General features: G+C 41.7%; 2 protein-coding genes across 4 annotated transcripts; both read right to left on the minus strand.

Annotated features, from left to right (window-relative positions):
* Positions 1-775: 775 nt before the first annotated feature.
* ndufb11 (NADH:ubiquinone oxidoreductase subunit B11) lies at positions 776-2,411 on the minus strand. Its single transcript, XM_034696132.1, has 3 exons — positions 2,172-2,411; positions 1,074-1,204; positions 776-982 (listed from the first exon to the last, which is right to left on the minus strand). The coding sequence occupies exons 1-3, from the start codon at positions 2,343-2,345 to the stop codon at positions 859-861; spliced, it is 429 nt and encodes a 142-aa protein (XP_034552023.1). The 5' UTR covers positions 2,346-2,411; the 3' UTR covers positions 776-858.
* Positions 2,412-3,359: 948 nt separating this feature from the next.
* tbc1d25 (TBC1 domain family, member 25) lies at positions 3,360-17,379 on the minus strand. Of its 3 annotated transcripts, none has more exons than XM_034696129.1 (7): positions 16,908-17,379; positions 13,573-13,682; positions 12,575-12,729; positions 11,672-11,796; positions 11,391-11,579; positions 10,703-10,978; positions 3,360-8,930 (listed from the first exon to the last, which is right to left on the minus strand). In XM_034696129.1, exons 1-7 carry the CDS (start codon positions 16,950-16,952, stop codon positions 7,245-7,247), a joined length of 2,586 nt encoding a protein of 861 aa, XP_034552020.1. In that variant the 5' UTR covers positions 16,953-17,379; the 3' UTR covers positions 3,360-7,244. The 3 variants fall into 3 exon arrangements, with proteins under 3 accessions (XP_034552020.1, XP_034552021.1, XP_034552022.1); XM_034696130.1 differs by lacking the exon at positions 16,908-17,379 and adding an exon at positions 14,655-14,767 and having other exon boundaries at positions 3,361-8,930; XM_034696131.1 differs by lacking the exon at positions 16,908-17,379 and adding an exon at positions 14,312-14,559 and having other exon boundaries at positions 3,361-8,930.
* Between the last annotated feature and the right edge of the window lie 501 nt (positions 17,380-17,880).

Here is a 17,880-nt window from a genome sequence, read left to right on the forward strand (position 1 = left end):
CTGACTGTGATTTTTCCCAGTGTGGGATCAATAGAGCTGAAAACGTGAGTTTGTGTATTGTTTTTTAATTTAGACTACATTATTTTGCAACATAAACGCTTAACAGTTAATTTGAATGCTTATAATTACATTTACTGTCAACATAAATGGTAAGGATGGTTAATGACAACACTTTTTCAGGTCTACACAAAGCCTGAACAATTTATTGATTACTTTTAAAATATTGTAGGATCTAATATTATTTAAAGAATTGCAATAATCACCGTCTTCACAAGAAATCAAAGCTTTCTGATGATAGCTTCTTTAATTTGAAGCTTCTCTGGTTGCTTAAAAAACAAAATTAATATCTCGAACTTGTTGGGACCAAAACACATTTTGAGCATTATTTGTATTTTGGGTAGCACTTATTAGCTATTCTAAACCTTTTATGGATCACACAACCTCTCAATTAAGTGGGGAAATTATTGATAGTTTCATAAAGACATGAAAATAACCATAAGTGACAGTCTGGGTGATGCCAAATTAGGCACCTCAATGAATAAGATAACAAACCCATAAAGGGAAAGTGTCATATTAAAGTAATTTAATGATAATGAAGTTTTTATGAGGTTGAGATTTAAATCTTATTTATTACTTATAAATAATTATTTGGGGCGGCCCTAAACTGAAAAACTGCATCAACAGTGTCCCACAAATTCCCGCAGATTCTCCTTCAACAGTAGATTCAAAACATTTCAGACTGCAGTTTCAAAAAATCAATGTCCACAAACAATAATTACACAATTAAACAAGTACATCATTTATTCTCTCATGGTGAAATACAATAATTATGAATACAGTGAGTGCAGGCTGGGCGCTTTACTCCTCTCCAGCTGTGGGCAGGACGATCTTGCTTGGGTCGTAGTAGTTCTCACCGATAAGAGGAAGACCATCGGCCTCTCTCTGCACAATCAGACGCTCGGCTTCCCTTCTGGACCACGCTCTGGGAGGAGATCCAGACAAAGAAAAAGCCTTCAATATGACACGTCTGATGACATTAATTTAACTGCTGACATGACAGAACGAGATCTCACCCGTTGTCCGGTAAATAGGCGAGAAATGTTCCTCCAATAACGAGAGCCACGGAGATCCCACAGAAGAAGACCGTCCGCATGTTCCACAGGTCGACCACGGGGTCGCTGGAGAAGCCATGGTAGTCTGGATTCTGAGCAAACACAAAGAGAGGAGGGGTTACAGTCTGCATGAGAGAGGTATCTATCTGATACACCTGAGCCCGTCAGGTTTCCCTGACGTCTTTTCAGTGTTTCGATATCTGTACTTATGATGATAATAGCTGATTTGTCTTAAATGTGAGGGCCGTGTGTCTGTATATTTTTAGTGTCTTTCTGGTTTTATTTGTCTCTTGTACCAGATGATATCCGTGTTCACTTGTTTGACATCTTGAAGCCCCTGTTTAAAAACAGTCCAAAATAAATCAAGTTTAACTTTCATATTATATCTATATTTATAACAAAGGCTTACCTTGAGTGCTAAATTACATCAGAAATCCACTAGAACTTATCTTTTAAAGAAACATTTTCTGTTATTGATACAAATGTTGACAAAGTGGAATAAGAATTTAAAAAAAATCTGAGATTAAAGTCAGAATTATGACTTGCTCCCCAATAAGAATCATCAGTGGCCCTTATCCTCTTCTGTAGGTTTGATATATGTTCTTACGTTTAAAAATAAATCAAAGCATCACCATTATATTAACTGTACTTCGTTTTATAATAACACCAAACATCACATCTCTTTGGATAAACAAGATCAGAGATACAAAGATACAATTAAATGAGACGCTAATTTTCTCATTCTGCTCTTCATAAAACTACAATTTTTAAAATGTGTACCAAAAACAACCTGTCAAAAAGGAGAATTGTATTCAAAATGTATCAGGATGAAGCAAAACTTGAACCGAAATGTTGTAAACAAACGTGGAGCTCGTGTTGGTTAACTGAGGGTCTAAACTGCAGCGTAAAATAATAGCACATAATAATATAACACATCAATATTTGCAGTATTTTTGAAGTAACACATATCTATCTGACTGTTCTTGAGGGTAAGGTGTGAAATAAACGTTAAACCGGCGGTCAGTGAACGTTACAGGAGTCCCTCAGACAGACACTCACCTTGACGTACGGGTCGGCCTCTCCGTGTCCACCCTGGTCCACCGCGGGGTGCAGCTCCGTCACAGCGGCCGTACCGGCAGCACCGCTCGGCTTCGACTGAGACACGAACCGGGCTGGGTGATTTGAGATTAACCGGGGCACAGCGGGCCCGAACCGCAAGAGTCGGGTCAACATCTCGCCCGTCTGCGAAGGATAGTGCAGCTGTCCCGGAACCAGAAGCAGTAGACTTCACCCCTACTCTTCTTCTTCGTTTCCTCAGGTTGAGGGTTGAATTACTGCCACCACAGGCGATCAATGGTACTGCACTCTGAGGCTTCGGCTTCAAGTATCATGATCAGAAATATGTGAATATATGTGAATCCAATAAAAGACACCAATATTGATAACTTAGGTCGTTAAGGTGATTGCAAAGTATGACGACAGTGTAAATGCAGAGTACTGAAAAGTCCAGTTATTCATTTGAAAAGTTTCAAACATTATTCAATGAATAACTTGATCAATCTTTATTTATTGCGCCAAATCCCAACAAATGTTATCTGAAGACTCTTTACAAACAGAGCAGGTCTAGACCATACTCTATGTTTATTATTAACAAAAACCCAACATCAAGACAGGATAAGATCCAGTCCCATCTTTCCGACAGGACTGATCTACTGACCTACGAGACAAGGGAGCTCAGGGACTTCAAAAGGTCTATGGTTAGTGACTTTGATGGGACAGGAATAGTTAAAGTAAATGATAGGCAGACAGAGGAGAGAGAGGGATAGAAAGGATCCCAGTGTGTCAGTGTGTCAGTTCTCCAGCAGTCTAAGCCTATAGCAGCATAACTAAGAGCTGGTCCAAGCCTGAGCCAGGACAAACTATAAGCTTTATCAAAAAGGAAAGTTTTGAAGCCTACTCTGAGCTGTTTTTATTATGTCATTTTGCTGTCCTGTTTGATTGTGATTGCATGAATGTATTGGGAGAGCCTGAGGCAAATGTCTGCCTTGGGGGGCAACAAGGACTCATTCTATTATTTTAAAAGTAGAGAGGGTGTCTACCTCCCGAGCCCTGACTGGTAGATGATTCCTAAGGAGAGGTACCTGATAACTGAAGGCTCCACCTCTCAAACTGTTTTCAGAGACTTCAGGTACGATGAGCAGGCCTGCATGCTGGGAGCGTAGTGGTGGGGTAATGGGGCAACAAAAAAGTCAGCCTTCACTCTATCTGTTGCATTGATTATTTATTTGTGTCCAATATACAATCAGTAACATTGTTGTGTTGTATGATTAAAAACTTTAACTTTGTGCACATATATAATTTAACGAGATAAACAAATCTTTTTTTGTTTTTTTACAAATGCACATATTGCGAGCTCAGAGTCCAGCCAGTCCCTTTTATAGTTTAAATATGCTTTTAAATACTGATATACAAAAGGAGATGAGATCAATAATAACCACGATATCACATCGACGGTCTTTCTGGAGATTTCAGAACTGGTTCAGTTCCTGCTCGTCGAAGAGGGATCTCATCACAGACCGCTGAGGATGAAATACAGGCCACTGAAAACAAAGTAAAGTTATGAAATGCAGAGATAAATGAGCTCCCTGTCTTTGTTCTGGTGGCACCCTATCTTCAGTTTCTCACACAGCTGGACTCTGTGAAGGTCCGACACATCAACGATGAGCTGAGAGACGACTTTGGCTCAATTTAACAAACCATGAAGAACATATTTTAGGCTTTACACACGTTAACAAACATTTTGTTATTTCCCTTTCAGTCTGCAGCCATGCACAGAGTTCATCCACAGTATTGAAGCTGATAGTGCACATCACATAAGGCTGAGCCAAGTCCAAACATCATTACATGAAAGCAAACAAACAGAGGAATATGATGGCTCCACATGGGCATCCTCTTTCTGACTCTTTGCTTTCGTCTATTACAGTTTTAGTTGTTGTAAATTCAAACATCTGAGAGTTCAACTTTGCTACATGAAAATTAACTATCTAGCTGCATTTCTTTAATTTTCAACCAAATGCAGACACAGGGTCACAAGTTAGCGTTAAAGAGGAACACTTTCTCAGAGCAAGAGTCCAAATAAATCCGTCTGAATCCATCTTCTAACTGATATTTTAAATTGGCCCATGATGACACAATAAACATGTATGAAGTACACAAAACAAAACATGAAACAAGGCTTCTGATTGAAACACGTGAGGCACTTAACTGCCAAAAGGTTGCACATAAATGAATAGTTTTGTCACTGGCTGTTTCAAGTGTCATATCATAAAACAAAAGGATTAAATATGCAGCATGGATTCCCCTTCTCATTAGCAACAAAAAAGGAAAAACAAAAACTGTAAATGCCTGAAACTGTGCATTCCATTACCAAATGAAAACATGATACAAAAACGAAAAGAAAAAGAAGTGTCTTTGGGAAACAGCGAAAACATACAGAAGAAGACTGGAGCCGATATAGTGTTTTTTTTAACAGAATTCAAATAAAAAAGTCAGAATTTGAAAAAAACAGGTCAACCTCAGACTATTCTTGAGGACAGAGTCTTTTCTTCAAAATTCAGAGGAAGAAGTCAGTGTTCTGACTCCACAGAGGGGTATTATTCTTCATATCATCCCTCTGACAGATCTGTAGCAGCTTAACATGATTTACAGCTTAAACACTCTTTACTTATCATAGACTGGTGTCTATGAAAACCATCATTTCAGCTACTGTCACTTTAAGGCCCTTTACCCGCACTCCAGAAGTCTCGTCCACTGTTGCCATGCTACAAAGTCATGTTACTCTATTTGAAATGATAGATTATGAAACATATTTGTATGTTTTGGACCCTATATCTGTTCCAGAAAGTTTGTAAAAGGATAAAGTGCTAGATTTATTATGCCCTTTTAAGGAGATTCACCCATCGGTGATGTCACGATTGGAGCAAATCCAAAGTCCCTCTCACATAATCCTAAAAATTGGTAACTTTGCACACTTGTAGTTCTGTCATCCTACATTTTTAACATTTGTTTGTTAAATACAAAAAAATCATAATACCACCTCTTTCAATTCTGACTTTTTTTCTTAGAATTCTGACTCTTTTTTTTTACACTGATTTAACCTCAGATATTTGACTTCTTTCTCAGCATTCTGATTTTCAATTCCAGAATTCTGTCTTTCAATTCAGAAATTCTGGCAAAGAAATCCAGAATTGTGACTTAAATTTCCAGAATTCTGACTTTCAATTCCAGAATTCAGACTGTTTTGTTAGGATTCTATCTTTATTCAGAATTCTGACTTTGTTTTAGAATTTTGATTTGAGTTCAGAAATCTACCTTTTATTCAGAATTCTGAGATAAGAGTTAGGATATTAAGAAAAAGGTTAAACCTCAAGTTTTTTTTCACATTGGCCCAAATCTTCCTCAATAATAACCTAAGTGCTAAAATAATACATCTCTGAAAAACAAAGCACCAAAGCACCAAAAATAATTTAAATTACAGAGTACTGTTGCAGTTTGAATCTTTGAGTCCAGCATACACTGAAATAACAGAACAGAATCAGCACTCTCCATCTCTCTACAGTACTGTATCTGTGTAACGCTCGGTACAGTTAGTCGCATCATGATCAGCTGCTTTGTCCTGTTTTAGAATGGAAACCCTTCCTCATGTGTGACTGCTGCAAACAATAAAATAGTCTGAACTGAATAAAGACTGTTTTAGAATGATTAACATGAACTATTGCACCAACCCCAATCTTTGTAGCTTAAAACCTCAGTCACACGTTCCTTCCCCTCACCTCCACTCACCCTAACCTCATCTGTACTGCACTCAGGAGAGAAACTGAATCATGTGAGACTGTTTTTAGACGTTTGAGCAACGTTACAGCTTCAGAAAGTTTTCTTTCTCTGAGTGCAGAAATGACAAAATGGTTACGCTCATGGTGACAAGATGACACCAAATAAAAGAACAATAACTTAGACTCATCCCAAATGTAAAAATAAAGGCGATGAATGGGAATCAATCATGAGGGGAATGTTTGCATCAAATGTACTGAAGTTTTTTTTCTGGGTATTCCTCTAGGCCATCAAGTCCAGATGGAAAAGCACTTTGGAGGAATAAAAGGAAACATAAAAAACACAGGTGTGTGTGTGGAGATGAGGCTACACTGTCTGCTTACGACTAGATGACGAAGAAGCATTTCATAACCATGTGAAAAAAACAGAGACTAAGTCACGAACTGGGCCAAATCTTAAAGAAGTCAAAGTCTTGTCTGAAGTCAGAAGTGTCACCTCATGTGATCACATGAATTAGAGCACATGAGTTAAACATATCCAGTATTTCCTCAAGTAATCTGGCTCTGTTAAGCTCCAGTTAGCTGGTTATGAACTGTCTCTGCTGACTCTTTCTGCTTCAGGATCTGAGCATGCTCACATGAAAGGGGGCGTATAACACATCAGTAGATTTTACACGTTCAGTATTCTGTCTGAAACACTTCAAAGCAGCCCATCAGCAGAAGTACAACATGTATACGTTTGAGTTGTAAAGCCTCTTAAGGTCGACGGTGACAGGCTCGGGTACGAGGGAGAGTACAGTATGTGCGCTGACATGTTTTCAAGTGATGTTTCAGTAAAAGTCCGTTTGGAACAACTTAAAGCATGACTTCCAACCAATCAGAGTCTGAAGTTCTCCTCTTCGTTTAAAATTAAACTTTCTTTAAGACACGTTTGTGGCTGACTGGACATAAACATGGGCTTGTAAACAAAGAGTATAAGGAGGGCAACAAAGGCTAATTGCACTAAGTGGCTTTTGTTGGTTGGGATAAACTCAAACAGCCAGACTGTCTCACCTGGAAACGCCTGAATCTCAGGGTTCAACACTTCATCAGTAACTTCAGGGGAGAGAAAAGGAAGATAGCATTTTCATCCCTTCTTTAAAGACGGACAACAAAGGCTGATGAATAATAAAACACTGGGATGACTATAGACATTTTTGTTTTCAAGCATACACAGAATGAGATTATAAACAGCTCAGTCCATGGAGGGAGTCTGCACCTCTACAAACAGTCAGTCCGCTGAGGAGGAGGACGCTGTCAGGAGTCAGGATGTGGGAGAAACTGCGAGGGGAGCTGTCGGGGAGGGGATGGTGGTGGCGAGGTTGTAGGTTGAGTTTGGAGACGATGCCTGAGGCGATGCTAAAGGGCTGTAAATGGGCCTGGCAGAGACAGAGGAAGAAGGAGAGGGTTGTGCGGCCGTAGCCGTAGTTGGAGAGTCCGAGCTGACCTCGTCCCCTTCCTCCGAGTCCCACACCTCGCTCTGCAGGTAATCCGCAAATAAGGCCTTGGCTCGCTGCAGCACCCTGCTCAGGTTGTGGCGCCGCACGAGCCGATCAAAGTGCATGGCCAGCTCGTTGTAATCCAAGCTGTTCTTGATGATGTGGTCTCTGTGCTCTAGCAGGATGGACAGACACAGGAACAGCATGAAGGGGTTCCCTTTCCCAAACTCTTGAGGAGGCGGCAGGGAGCACGGTTTGATGCTGGTGGTTTCTCCTTTCAGAGACACGGGCGTGTTCGCTGTGGTGCTGGGCGTTTTGTTCCCAGGTGAAGGGAGATTGCTGGAAGACAACCTGCTTCCTGACAGCGAGGGGCCTCTACCAAAGGACAGGATGGGCGAGGAGAGGAGGGACCGGCTCTGAGTGTGGCAGGGAGATGCAACGGATGATTTCAGAGTGGGCGTCGTGGGCGAGTTAATCCCTGTGCTGCCGAGCACATGGGCTGAGGAGGTCAAGACTTTCTGCACAGTTCTCGTGAAGGTCTCTCTCCCGTTGGATGCTGATGGAGATGCTGATTTAGGAGGCGAGTCAGGTGAAGCACCCGGCCAGCTGGAGGGAGAACCTGAAGACGTGGGGGAGACAGAGGGACCAGTTTTCCAGATCGGGAGTCCGCTCGGGAAGAGAGGAGGGGACGACAACGGAGAGAGACCGTTCTCACAGTTCTTTATGAGCGGGGTTCTCTCTCCGGGGTCCTCCTCACTGTCCACTGTGGACTGCCGGCTCTGGATACTCGTTGAAGACTTTGAAGCCACCAAGTTCCGAGGTGGCTCTGTATCCATGTCAAAGCTGTCCTCATTTCGAGCCGTGTAGTATTTAAATTCTCCAAAACTAGTCTGCCTCTCAAACGGAGTGGCCTGCATGTCAGCTTTGTCCGCCATCACTTGAGGACTTTGACATTCACCGCCCACGTTTCCCTTCTCACTCTCTCTTTCCTCAGTGACCTTACTCCTGCTTGCATCTGGTTCCTCTCTGGACGGCCTCAGCATGTGTCGCCTGCGCTGCTTCTCCTTTTGACCCTTATCATCTCCGAAGCGATCCTCCACAGTCTTCTCCTTTTTTCTGCAGGACACCGTATCCTCAGCCTCCTGCGGCGGCCCCAGGAGCTCCACTTCAGTCTCAGGAGGATCCGGGGGCAGAGAGCTCCAGGTAACCTCCAGCATCCTCAGAGCGTCGTCAAACGCGAACTCTCTCTTCAGCTCCAGGAGCAGCCAGCGGTAACAGAAGAAGAGGTCGTCCGCTCCTTTGGACACCAGGTAAGAGTAGAACTCTGGGTCCGAGTACTGCAGGAGCAGCTTCAGGTGCTGGAACTTCACAGACATGAGCTGCCCGTCCGGCCGGAAGTTCCCCTCCAAGCGTTTCATGATGCCACAGAAGCAGATGAAGGCATGCGCCTCATTGTCCATGACGGCGAGTATCGGGGAGGCGATATCACTCATGCCCTGACAGTATGAGATCTGGAACACAACACATCGAAGTTACAGATGTCTGAAGCTTTCAGAAACAACAGGTTTATAAATCTGGAACATTTACTCATCAGTTTCAGAATAAAAGAGTGTGCAGATTCCAGAAAAACTACGTCAACAAAGAGGTATGATCAGGTCGAGGGATAAGCAGGGACCTTTTTCCACCACAGTCTTGATTTATTGAGGAAGGAGCTGACACTTTAGAAAACTTGGTACTGCTTTGATCAAACAAAACAGAAGCAAAGCAGCAATAACTGAATCACTCTTTATTTTCACAGTTTGAAATTTTTAAAAACTATATCAACAGTTGTTTTCAAATTTGTTAGGAAGTCAGATAGTAAATATATATTTCTTCAACTGTGTGGTTAAAATGATGATTTTCAGCTGTATTTTTAATAAAATGCAGAATCTGCAGAAATGAGCGTGCCAAATTATTATGCAAGTTGGTGATAAGAGCATATAACTTGTAAAAATTTAAAACTAGGCACCATTTTTAATGTTCTATTGATTGAAAATAATAATATTTACTACAACTGTTTTCAAACTTCAACTAAAACAACAGTTTTCTTTACATTTGTATACAAAATAAAACTGTTACTGTCTTTAAAACATTTCAAATCTAAAGTATTTCTCAAATGTCCAATATAACCTCCTTTTCTTTCAGTGAGGGTCAGAGGTCACTGGTTAACAGATTTAGTGAGGTTTCTGATGACTTCTCTGCTGACACTGTGAGCTGTACCTTGTATGGCTTTCCAAAGATGCTCTTTTGAGCTGTATTTCTTGCCATTACTGTAAATTATCTCCTTTATTATTGACCACAAGTTCTCAGTCGGGTTGAAATCTCTTTAAAGCCCTGAGATGCCATCCTGTCCTGGGAATAACGTGAGGCATGTGACGGTGCATCATCTTTTTCACTTTAGCTGAATGTCCTCCATGGAGGAAAATACAAAAGAGGAACGCCTCATGAACTGGCCTACCTGCTTACCCGATCATTTGTATACAAATGTAAAGAAAACAGTTGCTTTTCTTGAAGTTTGAAAACAGTTGTAGTAAATATTATTATTTTAAATCAATAGAAAATTAGAAATGGTGCCTAGTTTTCAATTTTCACAAGTTATATGCTATTATCACCAACTTGCATAATAATGTGGCACGTTATTTGAAAGTTTAGTCTTTGATAATTATTTGGCTCTTTATTACAATGAGTTGGAAAATGAGGGGGATATACATTTCAAGCCAACACCTTAAGATTCAATTTAATGTAGGAATGACTATTGAAAGATGTTTTGATGATGAGCAATCATCAAAACAGTAAAAAGTGTGACAACCAACCCCGTTCTCCCCTACCCTTATTATATTTAAAATTTAGATAGAAGTTTCCTCATAAAACTTTTATTTTGCTTATTTTACAGCCATGCGCCTGGGTTACTTTCTTCAGTTTTGATATGGACGGTAAAGTTATTAGGGAGAGAGGGAGAGATTGTACTCCTCTATTCAAATTTAATGACAAGACAAGCAGCAGGCGGCTCCCTCTGCTGTTTGAAAAAGGTATTGCAATTCATTTTTCATCTCACTCATTTGAATCATCCCTTGTGTGCACTAATTTTGTCTCCTGAGCTTCTGTTACATCCCCACAAGAAGCGTTAAATTGGCGCACAATATTTCTGAGGTTGAGGAAAGACTAAAGAGGATGATACGATAAGAACTTTTGGTTTCTGTTAATTTATACTGAACTTTAATTCTAACACAAAGTCTCCACACACCTGAGGATGAGTGATGGCGAATGTGGTGAGCAGGTCTGTGAGCGCCGTCAGATGTGGACTGTCTTCTGAGCCAGCGTAGTACGCGTGAGCTCGATCTGTCCTCAGGACGTCTTTGAGGACATTCCCTCGGATGAACTCTAGATCCTCTGAGCTGACCCGGGTTGTCCACTCCCCCTTCAGCTGGTCGTACTCCCTCGTCTTCCTCTTCATGTAGTCCATCCTCTCCTGTCCGCTCAGTCCATCAGGGTAGACGTTCAGGAGGTATCGCCACACAACCTGAGAGCAGCAGGAGTCAATCAAGTCATTAGCAACATCAGCTGAGTGCAAATCATGTTTTTTTTTTTTTTTAAAGTTATATTTTTGGCCTTTTTGCCTTTATTTGATACGACAGCTGAAGAGAGACAGGAAATGTGGGGAGTAGAGAACGGGGGAAGACATGCAGGAAATGGTCGACCGACCGGGAATCGAACTGGCGACCCCTGCAACGAGGACTGTAGCCTCTGTATGTGGGGCGCGTAGACCGCTAGGCCACCAGCGCCCCAAGTGCAAATCATGTTATTCTACTTATGAGAGCACAATGTTTCTTTAAATAAAATAAAACACTGCAGGCCGTTAAAAGGATGCAGTTTGCATGCATTCCTGCAACATATGATTGATATTTCATAATAATAGATCTCAGGTGTTGCACCTTGCGCAGTGACGGCTCCACACCCCCGTGGTAGATCCTCAGTCTGAGCTCCTCGGGTCGAGTCAGCTGACCCTGTCCGTTTAGGTAACTATGAAACTCTGCGTCGCTCAGAGGAGGCTTAAAGGGTTTGATCTCCTCTCCATACGTCCAGCTGAAGGCTTGCTGGACTTTGGTCAGAGTCCGGCCCACCTGAGTACAAGAGACAAACAGAGCATAAACAAAAAGCCTTTCTGACAGAGGTCTGAGGAGAGGATGAAGACTGAAGAGGAGGAGGAATGAACCTGGGACAGCAGAGACTGAGTGAATGGAAGAGCTGCAGAGGCCAAAGACCTGGTCCGGTCTGCAAGCTGCTCAGAGCCGATAACGTCTTTGGGGCTGATGATGTCCCAGTCCTCCATTACAGGACCTGCAGGGAAGGGAAAAACACCAGACTGAGAACAAGTGTATCAAAATCTTCTGATGGCGTGGACTGTATGAAGACTTAACTTGTGCAATTATCCAGTATTTGAAAACTGGAATATCCAGTATTTGAAAACTGGAATATAGCAATGCACTATGTTCAGTTAAGAGTCTCCTGAATCAGCATTAAAGGGGGAAAACAAAAAGAGGGGAGGGAAATAATAACAAAATTCAATAGGGCCTTCGCCGACCTTGTCGGTGCTCGGGCCCTAATAAGATCCAGTCCTGATTACAGGAAATACAAGGACGGGAACAAAAACTGGGATTATAAGAAGGATTTTAGATTAAATTTGATCAATTCACTATCATTTTTGCAAACTTAACACCCCCTTCCATATTTTTTTCCCCTACTTTTGGTCACTGACTCGATGTTATGTTGTAAAATAAAACATCAACAAACATATCTCTCGCTCTCTTGAATAAAACATATTTCTCTGTATTATTTACATCAGCAATTTTCATTTTAACTCCCCATGTTTGTGTACATTTAGTCAAACAATTAAAATAAATTTGATACCACAGAGAAAAGGTGGATGAGTTATTCTGGGTAAATGCAAAATGTCGCCTACTTGAGTATGAACCAATAAAGTCTGGGTAACATGAACTATCTCCTGCAGCTGCCTTACTGCTCTGTGAAATATGAACCCTGCACGTCTTCCTGAAGGTTGCACATGTTTGCATCTATCATGTTCTCTCGTTTTCAGGATCAGCCGTAGTTGACTTACTGTCTTCTGCAGGTTTGACGTCCATCTTCAGCTGCAGGTGAGGTTTGGCTGCAGAGAGGAAGGCGACATCCAGATCCCAGTCAGAGAGCAGAGAGAGATACATTTCAGCTCCACTCCGGTCCCGAGAAAGGTAACTGATCCCGAAATTCCGCTTCCTGGTTTGAGAAAGCAGAACAGAAATGCTGACACACACACACTCACACAGTGAGGGTCGGGTTGGGATGAACTCTGAAAGAATGTGTGTGTGTGTGTGTGTGTGTGTGTGTGTGTGTGTGTGTGTGTGTGTGTGTGTGTGTGTGTGTGTGTGTGTGTGTGTGTGTGTGTGTGTGTGTGTGTGCGCGCGCGCGTGCGTGCGTGCATGCATGTGTTGGAGATAGACTGATATGTTTTTTCCAGGGCCGATACCGAACTCCAACACTTAACTTTGTTTAAATGCCTTTAAGCATATGTTTATTAAACAGCTTTTCAGATTTACAACATGTTAAAGTTTTTTTTTTATCTTAAACAATAGACAATAGACATCTCAGCAGCATGTCTTATAAAATTAAATGAAAACTTAAACAAATAAATAGCTCTCTAAAGTTTTCTACACTAAATTAAGTTTTCCAAAATGTCAATATAACCGAAATGTTAATCTTTCACTTATCTTTGTTTTATGGGGGTATTTCAGTGTTTTTGAAGTGGGGTTGTATGAGTTTTAAATCACTAGTAATTTTAGGGGCCAGAAACAGACGCTGCTCAGCTCGTCTCCTGTGATGAGAAACTGCAGGAGAAATAGAACACAAGCTAAGCTATGGTTTCTGCAGAAGGTGTCATTTCTGCCACCTGATTTAGTGAATTTTGAGCCAAAATAACCCAGTTTTAAATTGATCTCTTATCAGCCGTCGGATTTTTAAAAAAGGCCAATGCCGATATGCGTCAAAATGCAGAATATCGGCGCCGATAATCGGCCCAGCCAATAATCGGTCCATCCCTAGTGTGTGTGTGTGTGTTCTTACCCGTTCAGATCAAAAGCTCTGATGAGAATGTGCTGCAGGACCTCCAGTGATGTAATCTGAGGATCCACAGCAAAGGAGCGAAACTCCACGGGCAGTATGCCATCACATTTCTGAAAAACATCAAAATTAAAAAAACATCAGGAACCAATTAATAAAGACAAAAAGACGACTTTGTGGGACGGACAGGACGAGAAACTACAAAACCAGAGAGAGCAATGACACTGTACTCTTTAACAAGCCATGGATCACAGTCTATATGCTGTTGTTTGGGATACATTCACACCAAATGTCTTTGCTTCTGTTGATTTTACAGGTTATTAAAGTTCAGTTAGAGGAGTGAGAGTTGTCAATCAAACCCTGCTGCAGACTGAAAATGGCAACGACACTTAAGCCTCAAAAGACATTGCTTATTTGTGGTGTGAAAACAAACAAAAAAACCTGCAAACCAGGATTTCATTATAAGAGATGTAATTTTATTGTGATATGTTTTGAAATATTGAGCAGCCTGCGTCAACTGCTGCGTCACGAACACATGGACGCAGAAGTATGTAGTACCCATGTCCGCGTCGACCACTGCTGCGTAGGGTCAACGCAGTGTTATAAACCAGCCTTAACAATGTGATGTATCACTCACTGTGAATGAAGAGGTCAAATGAAGCTGTTTATTCAGGGTGCTGTAACTCCCGTCTGACACCTGCCCCTCACTGCACTTACATGCATTAAAAATGACAGTACATACTGTAAATTATCAGTCTCGTTGTTGCTGGTCTTGTTTGCTTTGATGGGTCATAAAGAGGCCTCACTGTTGATTTGTTTCATAACCGGTCATAAACTCCTCACAGGAGCTTTCAGATTTGAACATGACTTTTTCAGCTGACGGTCTAAGGGTCTTTCATAAGAGTCTTGATTGTTGGAGGTGCTACTTGTGACCAGGATGCTACACAATCAGTTATACAGTAGGGGGGGAAAGAGCACTACAATATTCTTCTACTCAAGCACTTTGATGACATTTTACTGAAGCAGAAGTAAAACTACCAGTCTGTTAATCTAGTCAAGTAAAAGTAAAAGTACTGAGTTCTTACTCTTTACCACGGGTGGATGAAAAGTCCCCCAAGTTATATAAAAGTAGATTTTCCCAAGCTTCTTGTTAAATTAAAGCCAGCAGCAGACCGTTATTACTTGGATGGATTTTGTTGACACAACACGTAACCAGGGTGACATTCAAATGTAAAGTGTCCAGAGAAGAGGAAGCTCACAGCCTGCCGTGCTGAAGTTGAAGAGAGGTGTTGGCTTTGTGAAAACATTACAAATATATTCAGAACTTCATCACCAAAGTCTTACTTGTTGTGATTTCATGCGCCTCCACTACATGTTAGTTCACCTGATGATCAAGTGGTAGACATTAGCCAACCAGCAGGGAGTCGAGCAACTGGTGGTAACTTTTATTCCTTTGTTGAAACTCAGTCATAACCAGGATGTAAACACACAGAGCACACTGAAGTGAAAGTGAAAGTACTGATTTTAAAAAGTACAAGTGCACAAAAAAAAGAACTCCAGTACAGAAAGATGTGTAATTGTCAAGATTACTTTCCTTCCCAACATAAAGTGCATGAAACTTTTTGCAGTGCAGCAGGTGACAGCCTCCTATAGGCTTTAATGTGTGTAAATTTGCTTCTACAATCCTGCTCATCATTTTTAAATCCCTCTTAAATTTTAGGAGGGAACCTGCCAGGAGACTGACAAATGGTTTCAACATATTTACACACTTTCAACTTGCTTTAAGTTCCTCTGCTGCTCCCACACTCTTGTCTGGTGTCTCCTTTGTCCCTGCTGTGTAATGTTTGCGCAGCCTAGAAAAAAGTATCATGGGGGCTGGAGCCTATCCCAGCTGACATTAGGGGCAAGGTGGGTTACGGTTACACCTGGACAGTTATCACAGGGCCAACATGTATAGAGAGCAGAGACAGACAACTCTCACACCTACAAAGCGCTCAATAACCTTGCCCCCTCATAACTGACCGACCTCCTCAAACGTCACTCCCCATCTCGCCGCCTCAGATCATCAGATGCCAATCTCCTATCCTGTCCCCTATCACCAGGTCCAAGCACCACACCTTGGGGGACAGAGCCTTTGCCATCGCTGCCCCAGCTCTGTGGAACTCTCTCCCTCCACACTCTGACTCACTTCAATCATTTAAAAACAACCTCAAGACCTTCCTGTTCAAAAGAAGCATACAACACATGACCTCTACCCCCACCCCACTTCTGTCCTTGTTCTGTTTTATTTACCTATTTTATTTTTACTTTTATTTTATGTAAAGCGACTTTGAGTATTAAGAAAAGCGCTATATAAATACTATGAAATATTATTATTATTATTATTTTATTATTATTGCGGACAATTTATAGTGACCAATCAACCTGGTGAGCGTGTTGGAGGAAGCCACACATGCACAGGGAGAACATGCATCCACAGATCCACACAGAAAGGGGATTTGAACCAGGAAGCTTCTTAATGTGAGGCTTCAGCCCTAACCACTGCACCACCTGTGCAATATTTTCAATATGTTGCTCTTAATCTTTAGATTTCACTTGTTAGAGACTAGAGAGGTTTGAGTCCTGGATGCATGCATCACATAGACAAACAGACAATGAAACAGTCAGATACCCCAGCTATATTGATTTTTTTTATTTGGAGTAATTTTTTGTCTTAAATGTTGATTTGGAAAACAAAAAATGTAAACATAAAAAGAAAAACACTTCTGATGTCCTCATCTGATCGCACTTCATTTAAGCCTTGTGTAACGTATGTCCTTAAATAAAGGAGCCTTCATAAGAGCAGAGCAGCGGACATCCACTTCAGGTAACATATGACGTCATGGAGCCGGCTGCGCGCACATCCACGCACGTAAACGCTGAACTGGCAGGTGACGTCAGCCCGGGTCTGTAAAGGCTCTCTGCTGTGAGGTTACATATTGATGCAAGGGGATGAAACAGGCTTTTTAAAGTATCCCTTAAAACTTGTTGTTACAGTCTGTCAGAATAAGGTGACAGGTGTTTGTATCGGTGAACTCCTCGAGCTGTCACAGACCGCAGTCAGCGACAACAACAAAGCAGGCGGTAAACAACACGCTTAAATACATAGGTGAGGGTGGAGACTCTCTCTGTACAAACACAGACACACACCCAGCTTCACAGGGGTGTTCACCTGTCGACGTGTTTGTTTTCACAGGCAGCACACAGTAACAGTCGGTTCAATAACCGGGATAACGGGGTTGCTAGCTAACTAGCAGCCTCTGGCAGACTAAGTGTTTGTCAAACCGTAAACATCCTACCTTGACTTTCACACGAACCACCCCCCTCTCCTCCTCTCCGGCCATGTTAAGGTCTCCGTTTCGGATCGGGATGGTTGTTCTTAGTTTAGTTTTTCCTTCACACCGACATGGTGATCAATAACATGATGGGGGGTAGCAGCTCCAGCCGAGTTCCTCTGGTTCGTGATCTTCTTCTGCTCTAGTTTCACTCAGGATTCGCAGCAGTACTACCGACATCTAGTGGACAAACCTGTGTGTGCCTTTTCTTCAACTAGTGTCTTTACCATAGTCTGTATAAATAATCTGTGAGGTCTTTACCTACTTTGGACGATCGTGATTAAGTGGTTTCTTATAGAATTTAAAAAAAGCTTTTAAAACTGAAATAAGGGAGAGGATCTGGGGATACAGATTGATGATGACTTGTGGGAGGAGAGCCTTAGCAGAATCCGATCATGTTCCATTAATACTCGGCACCAGTTAATTTAATTTAAAGTAATACACAGGCTCCATTATTCTAAATCTAAATTGCATAGGATTTTTTTCCAACAATCTCTTCTCTGTGTGTCTGCTGAGGGCTCCCTGGCCCCCCTTTTTTGGACATGTCCAAGACTGTATACCTTTTGGTGTGAGGTATTCAACTGGTTTTCTGGAATGTATGGCTGTGTTCAAACCGGACCCTGAGATAGCATTATTTGGGTATTCTCCATCTTTATATAACCAAAGTCTCTCTGTGCAGATCACTATCATGTATGGTATGGTAATTGCTAAGAAAGTGATATTAAATCTCCGGGAGTCTGACACTGTGCCCCAGTTCAAGACCTGGCTATCTGACCTCACCTGTGTACTGCACATGGAGAAAATCTGGTATGGCATGATGGGCAATCTTACCAAATTGTTCAACATTTGGCAGCCTTTTTCTGATTATCTTGCCCGATTAGACAGAGTTCCTGGACAGTGACTGATTTTACTGCTCACCGCTTACCTCTCTTTAAAC

This window comes from Notolabrus celidotus, chromosome 11, assembly GCF_009762535.1.
Source record: "Notolabrus celidotus isolate fNotCel1 chromosome 11, fNotCel1.pri, whole genome shotgun sequence".
In the NCBI taxonomy this organism is placed as follows: domain Eukaryota; kingdom Metazoa; phylum Chordata; class Actinopteri; order Labriformes; family Labridae; genus Notolabrus; species Notolabrus celidotus.